General features: G+C 41.7%; 1 protein-coding gene across 1 annotated transcript; it reads left to right on the plus strand.

The window, feature by feature from the left end:
* The first annotated feature begins 2357 nt into the window (after positions 1–2357).
* On the plus strand, positions 2358–3351 carry LOC145807236 (uncharacterized). The gene is made up of 2 exons (XM_082905187.1): positions 2358–2548; positions 2817–3351. Exons 1-2 carry the CDS (start codon positions 2358–2360, stop codon positions 3349–3351), a joined length of 726 nt encoding a protein of 241 aa, XP_082761313.1.
* The last annotated feature ends 4350 nt before the right edge of the window (positions 3352–7701 follow it).

The following is a 7701-nucleotide window of genomic DNA, read 5'->3' on the forward strand; positions in this document are numbered from 1 at the left end:
ACAACTTCATAAGGGACCAAAAGGAGCAACCGGAAGGATACAACACCATACTCCAAGGTTGAAAGGGGAAGGAATTCTATGAAAAGAAGTCAAGGATGACTATTTAAGAGGAAAAGGACCAAAGGACACTAGAAACCAGACCATATTAGCACCCTATGTCAGGCATAAACAATAATGGATGGATATGATTAATGACTAACTTAGGGAAGATGTTATTAGGAAATGTTCGTACGACTAATTTTCAAATCCCGAGTCATGAAGATACCCTACTTCGACCTCATCCTAAAAATAGATTCGTTACTCGTACCTTAGCAATTATCGATAGTTACCAAAAGAAGGAGATGACTTACCCATCCAACGAAACATGTCTTCAGTTTAAGGGGGATAGACAAGACTCCATGACTTCAACGAAATGTAGGACGCAGTGGCGCGATCAACTTGCGGGTAGGATAGCAAGTCTGATTTTAAATGAGGAGAGCCAAGAAAAATTAGAACTTCCACACGTAGTATGCGAATATACAGATGTATTTCCTACGAAATTACCGGGATTGCCACCAACCCGAGAGGTAGGCTTTAGTATTGAGCTACAACCTAAAACTACCGCAATATCCATGGCCCCGTATCATATGGCACCAGTAGAACTACGAGAATTGAAGACACAACTACAGGAATTGCTCGAGAGAGGATTCATTGGGCCAAGTACTTCGCCATGGGGAGCACCCGTGTTGTTTTCTAAAAAGAAGGATGGGTCGTTGAGGCTATGCATTGATTATCGTCAACTCAATCGAGTCACGATTAAAAATCGATACCCACTCCCAAGGATTGATGACCTTTTTGACCAACTTAGAGGCTCAAGGTTCTATTCAAAGATCGATCTCAGGTCAGGTTACCATCAACTACGAGTGAAGGAGGAGGATATACCAAAAACTGCCTTTCGTACTAGATATGGCCACTATGAGTTTGTAGTAGTGCCCTTCGGACTAACCAATGCATCGGCAGTATTCATGAGCCTAATGAATAAGACTTTTAGACCATATCTTGACCAGTTTGTAGTAGTGTTCATTGATGACATCTTGGTACATTCAAGGTCTGAAGAAGAGCATGAGCAACATTTAAGGATTATCCTTCAAGTTCTTAGGGATAATCGGTTATATGCCAAGGCAAGTAAATGTGAGTTCTGGTTGAATGAAGTGAAATTCTTAGGGCATGTAGTGTCGGAGAATGGGATTGCGGTGGATCCAACCAATGTGGAGGCAGTATTAGATTGGAGACAACCGAAGACCGTGTCAGAAATCCGCACTTTTTTAGGATTGGCCGGTTATTACTGGAGGTTCATCCAAGATTTCTCCAAACTAGCTAAACTAATGACTCGTTTGATGCAAAAAGGAGTAAAGTATGAGTGGGACGAAGCTTGCGAAAAATCCTTCCAAGAGCTAAAGAAGAGGTTAACTAGTGCACCAATTTTGACCATCCCAGAACGAGAAGTGGAGTATACTGTGTATTGCGATGCGTCTAAAGAAGGGTTAGGGTGCGTGCTTATGCAAAATGGAAAAGTAGTCGCGTATGGATCCAGGCAGTTGAAACCTCAGGAGCGTAACTACCCAACACATGACTTGGAGTTAGCGGCCGTAGTTTTTGCCCTAAAGCAATGGCGACATTACCTATATGAGAAACAATTTGGGATTTTCACAGATCACAAGAGTTTGAAGTATATATTTACACAGAAGGACCTCAACTTGAGATAGAGACGATGGATGGAGTATCTTGAGGATTTCCAGTTCGCTCTCTCATATCATCCCGATAAAGCCAATGTAGTAGCAGATGCTCTCAGTTGCAAGAGCAGGGGGATGATGGCTAAGATCTCCGTCAAATAATGGGATATGGTTAAGACACTCAGTGAATTCAGGATCCAAGTAGAATCTCAAGATACAAAAGCATATCCTAGTGCACAGAAGGTGATGCCTAAGTTGATGAGTGAGATCATGGAGGCCCAGAAGCGCGATCAAGAAGTAGCCTATATCAAGGGACGTCTGAAATTAGGAGAACCAATGCTCGATTGGGTAATTCACCCCGATGGGAGTTTAAGATACCAAGGTAGGTTGTTTGTACCAAATGACGAGTTGCTTAGAGAAAAGGTACTTAAGGAATGTCATCATTCTGCATTTGCAGTACATCCAGGAGGGACTAAAATGTACCAAGATTTGAAGAGGCAGTATTGATGGAATGGAATAAAGAAGGAGGTGGCTAAATTTGTAGCAAAATGTCTAACATGCCAACAAGTGAAGGCAGAACATCAAAAACTAGGGGGAATGTTGCAACCTCTACCAATAGCCGAACAGAAGTGGGAGTACGTGACGATGGACCTTGTGACAGGGTTTCCTAAGACACCTAGAGGGCGCGATGCTATATGGGTAATAATGGATCGCCTCACCAAGTCAGCACATTTCTTACCCTATAAGATAACCAACACTTTAGAGTCTATATGCAGGCTCTACATTGGGGAGATCATTCGACTACATGGAATTGCCGGTATCTATTGTGTTAGATCGTGATCCACAATTCACCTCCTGATTTTGGGGGAGTCTGCAAGAAGCTCTCGGTACTAAGTTATATTTTAGCACCGCTTTTCACCCGCAAACAAATGGACAATCTGAACGCACCTTCCAGACACTCGAAGACATGTTGAGAGCTTGCGCAATGGATTTTCAAGGAAGTTGGGAACGACACCTACCCCTAATTGAATTCACCTATAACAATAGCTTTCAAGCTAGCATCAGTATGGCGCCCTTTGAAGCATTATATGGATGACCTTGTAGATCGCCAATTTGTTGGGCGGAAGTGGGTGATGCAAATCTGATAGGACCCGAACTTGTTCTAGAAACTACTGAGAAGGTCAAATTGATCCGACAACGGTTAAAGACTGTTCAAGACCATCAAAAGAATTATGCAGATAAGAGAAGAAGGCCATTGATGTTTGAAGTAGGCAGCCACGTGTTCCTAAAGGTGCAACCTAGGCGTGGAGTCGTACATTTCGGGAAAAAGGAAAAGCTGTCACCACGATATATTAGGCCTTTCGAGGTATTGGAAAGAGTGGGCGAAGTAGCATATAGACTAGCTTTACCTCCGCAATTAGCAGGGATACACGACGTCTTCCATGTATCTATGTTGAGAAAATACATCGCCGACTCATCACACGTCCTCAAATGGGAAGGAATCAGTCCTGAGAAAGATGTTACATTTAAAGAAGGACCAGTAGCAATACAGGATAGCCGAGAGAAGAACCTTAGAGGCAAAACGGTTCACTTGGTAAAAGTGCTATGGCGTCATCGGGGAATTGAGGAATCTGCTTAGGAACGCCAAGATTGGGTGAAGGCAAACTACCCCGAACTTTTCGAAGGCAGTATGTAATTGAATTTAGGGGACGAAATTGTTTTAAGGGGGATAGGTTATGAAGCCCCTAAAAAATGTTTCTCTTTAAAAACGCTACTGTTTAAATTATTTTCTTAAAGCCCTTAGTTACTTGAATTATTTCGAATCTTGTCGGTTAGCATTTTTTTTTATCAAAACCAGAATATCCTAGCTGGATTAGGTTTCTTAGCCTAATTTACATAAGGTTCCAATACATGAATTTAACTTCAAGCCCTCACTTCTTTATTTAAATTCAAAATTTCCCCAAAATTAGTACATGTACCTTATACTATAAGTACCATCAATTAATTGAGATCTATATAAATATATTCATTGAACTTCCCAAGGTTCAGCTCCCTAATCACTCCTAATTCATTGAACTTCCCAAGGTTAAGCTCCCTAAGCACTCCTAATTCATTGAACTCCAAGTAAATCCTAGCTTGTCCATTCAATTCCAACTAGTGGGCTTCTGTCATTTTACACCTAATTTGCCTATAAATATCACCACTCCCTAGCTTGGCAAACACAAGCATCACACCCACACACACACTTTCGGCTAGAGGAGGGGAAGGAGAACAAGAGGGAAGTCTTGAGAGGAAAAGGAAAGGAGAAGAGAGCCATTTTGTTCAAAGCTTAGCAAGTAAGCCACAATACAACCTTCTCTTCCATTTTCCTTTTTCAAATACATGTTCTTAAGGGTTCTATATATTGTTTTCAGATGTGTCATTGATAAATGTTAGTTAGCATGTTTTCATCATAAAAGAGATGAAATTTTTCCTTAGTGGATCCCTTTTTCTCACAAATCTTCTTGTTTTGGGTATTGTGCCTTAAAATCTATTTTCACAGCCAAATTTCAAAATTTCTATAAAAATGTAGAAAATTATTTTGCACCTCTATTTTATGTCAAAATCTACCTTAAGGATTTAGATTTCAACTAAAATTGGTTTCATTGAAAAACAGTGAGTGGTTTGCAAGAAAATCAAATTTTCGTAACGGTCGACGAATCTAGATAGTGCTGGAGTGTTTTCTAAATAACTTAAAATCTAGAATAGCTATCCCATTTTCGAAATATGTCCTAGAAACTACATTAAATTCTCCACAAACCATAGGGAGGCCGAGTCCGGTAAAAATTCTAGAATAGCCTTTTTCATCCTAATCCTTATGTGATATTGAATCTGAAAAATCTGTTGTGCATGGATGTTTTATGCTCTAGTATTCATGATGATGCTTATTAGCTTATGATCATATCTTGGCATGATATTATATGTGTTATGGTTATGTTCTTTATCTTCTTCATCTCAATGATGCATGCTTTTGTGGATATTATTATCTTGTTAAGTTGGTCTAACCTTGTTTTAAAACATTTAACTTAACGGGAAACTTAATAGGGATGATATTGGGTTTTCGATCAATTGAGTAATGATGATAATGTGTGATGTGTGGATTGTTGGGATGCGTTCCCTACTTGGAAGTTAAAGTCTTGCGCAAGTGGTTTTCGAAACCCTTGAATGGAGTGGTTGTATTCGGACCCTAGGTGGTTTGGTGTGAGGAGGGATTTGGGCAAGGCCCATTGTTACCGTCTCTTTTGGGGCCCTGCGGTTGGCACTACGAAGTATATAACCGTTGGTAGGCATCCGAGGTTAGTTCTGCAACATAGCAGCAAAAGAGGGGGCATACCGAATAATCCGCGTCCGATTCTTGTGGTTAGGAGGACAAAATCTCTTTGGGGGATTTCTAGTTTACTAACATCTAACTTGTAACCCTTTGTTTATCTATTTTGAGTATCATTGTAGACACCCCATTTTTGACCGTCCTCAAGACTTGGACGTCACCGTTTGAACACTCGGTGATTATCCATGTTTGTGTTCGTTTGGAGTTCCCGGAAGTCTCGGCTCGCGTGCCTTGCCTCAGGATCTCCGAACTCGACCGTTTAGTGTCTGGTTTTGCACCAAACACTTGCATCTTGCCTTTGAGAGGCAAGGTGGGGCTTGTAGACCATCCCCACCCATCACCGGCAGTGGCTAGATGCAACCGGCTGGTTTTTGCTGCCACCGGCAATGTAGTTTGCCGGCCGGCACTATTTGTTGCCGGTCAGCACTTTTTTGTGCCGGTCGGCACTATTTTTGGCCAAGATAGCATTTTTGGCCGGCCGATTGCTGTTCATCTGCTTTTGCAGATATTTTTAGACAGCTGTCTTGCTTTTGCTCCCCTCCATACACGTGTATGGCGGGATCTCCCTCTTGCAAAGCTTGTCTTGTAAGCTTTACAAGACAATATAGAGAGAAGCTCTCTCTAAGGCAAAGAAGAGAGGACTTAGGTTAGAGAGAGAGATATTTTGAGAGCAAGAACAGCCATTGTTAGGGTTTGAGTTCTAGGGTTAGAATTAGATACACACTCTATCTCTCTTTTCCTCTCTTTTGTTCACTAGGTGCTTTGTGTCTTACTATTGCACACAAACACCTAGTGTTTCACCTTCCTCTTGAAACTAGGGTTCTAAAGGCTTGTTCTTGAGTTTCTTGACTGGTTTGGAGCCAAAGGAGGCCATTGGAGCACCATTTGTAAAGGGGTCTTCAAGGGTGAGATTCTAGTCCCTTTTTCCTCCATTTTTGCATTGATTTTATACCTATCTTAGAGCTGTTTTTCTGATTATTGTATAACATAAAAAAGTTCTGTTTTTAGGCCCTCTTTATTGTTTATTAAGAGTGTTTTGTTGTTTGAGGGTTGTTGACCACCCTTAGGCCTCAAAAGGCCTCATTTTGAGCCATTTTGTGTTAGCTCCGGGATTTCGGTGTTGAGGTCTCTTCACCACTGAAATCTTGAGGGATTTTAGTGGTGAAGATGATGCTTTGAAGTCCCAAGAAGGAGAGGGCCACCCCCTCTCCTTGTGGTCCTTGAAAAGGACATATTTTGGCCTCTTAAGGAAGCCTATGCTTGAGTGTGTGTTGAGCATGTTTGGTTTGTTTTTTCATGCTTATATATCCATAATATAACATGATTTCAAGTTGGTTTTGGAACTCCATGCATGCTTAGCATAGTTGCCATGTAATGCCTTGTTTATGCCTTAACCTGTCTTAGGTTGTTAGCCATTGTTGGAGCATGTTTTAGGCTTAGTCTTGTGAAGATTATGTGCTTATCTTGCCATGTTCTAGGTCTGTCCTAGGTTGTTTGGGTTGATTTTGGCATGCTTGATATAGCTCCTTTGTATTTGGGCTTGTTAGCCTTGAGTATGTGCATGTGTAGCATGCCATCTTTGCATTGTTTTGGTGATTTGGGACCATCCTATATGCCATTTCAGTCCCATTTCCATGCTTGTTTGATTGCCTTGCATGCCTCTTTAATGCTTTGGAAGCATGTGTTGCATGCTCCTTGTTTTTACCATTTGTGCATGCCTTTGTTTTGAGCCATTTAGATGCCATCTAAGTGGTCCTTCGGGCCTTACATTAATGTCCCAAAACTTTGTTTTTGGTCAATGAGTTCATGCCATGTTTGGTCTTGCTTAGTGTAGTCCAATGCTCCATTGACTTGCCTTGAGCATTTGGGCCATTTGTTGCATGCTTGGCTTGATTTATTGCTTGGTTTGGCACCATGTTTTGGCATGATTTCAATGCTTATGTTGCATGCTAATTGTCCATGATTCCCTCTTTCAAGTGTGCTTGAATGTTGTTTCATTTGTGCTTAAGTGTTGGTCCTTATGTGCATGTGTGTGCGTATGCGATTTAGTCCTCACTCTTTAGCACTTTGGCCACTGTTTTAGGCCTTATTAGAGTTGCCTAATTCATGTATAAGTCCATCTTGCCATCCATTTGCATTGCCATATGTATGCTTGTATGCTTGCATAAGTGCCTTGCCATGCCATATTGCATCCTTAGCTTGTATGCCTAGGTTGCGTTGCATCTGGCATGCATTCCTTGTCCCTCGACTTGGGTGATAGGGATTGGGAGTTTTGTTTGATTGGTTTGCATACATTTGAAATCAAAGTTGCATACTTGGTTCTTTGGGCCATCATGCATGGAAATGCGTGATTGGTGGTCCGAGAATCGAGGCACATGCCCCTTTGAGTCATTGCAATGATAAGGGATATCGTTGATGCATACATGCCTTGAATTGTGCTGCCATGCCTTGTTTTGCCCTCTGTTGCTGTGAGTTGCAGGTCCAGCAGACTTTTTTTGCCGACCGGCAGTGTAAGGTGCCGGCCGGCAACCTTTTCTCTGCCGACAGATTCAATTTTGTGCCGATGGACATATACCAGTGCCGGTGGTGATTCCACTCAGCCGGTGGTACTCCCCAGTGCCT

The sequence above is a fragment of the Camellia sinensis genome, chromosome 14 (genome assembly GCF_055761805.1).
Source record: "Camellia sinensis isolate YWXY chromosome 14, ASM5576180v1, whole genome shotgun sequence".
Taxonomy (NCBI): Eukaryota; Viridiplantae; Streptophyta; class Magnoliopsida; order Ericales; family Theaceae; genus Camellia; species Camellia sinensis.

Coding starts and splice junctions, on each gene's coding strand:
- LOC145807236 (XM_082905187.1), top strand. CDS start 2,358: ATGGACCTTGTGACAGGGTTTCCTAAGACACCTAGAGGGCGCGATGCT. Junction 2,549..2,816: donor GGTATCTATTGTGTTAGATC/GTGATCCACAAT, acceptor ATGACCTTGTAG/ATCGCCAATTTGTTGGGCGG.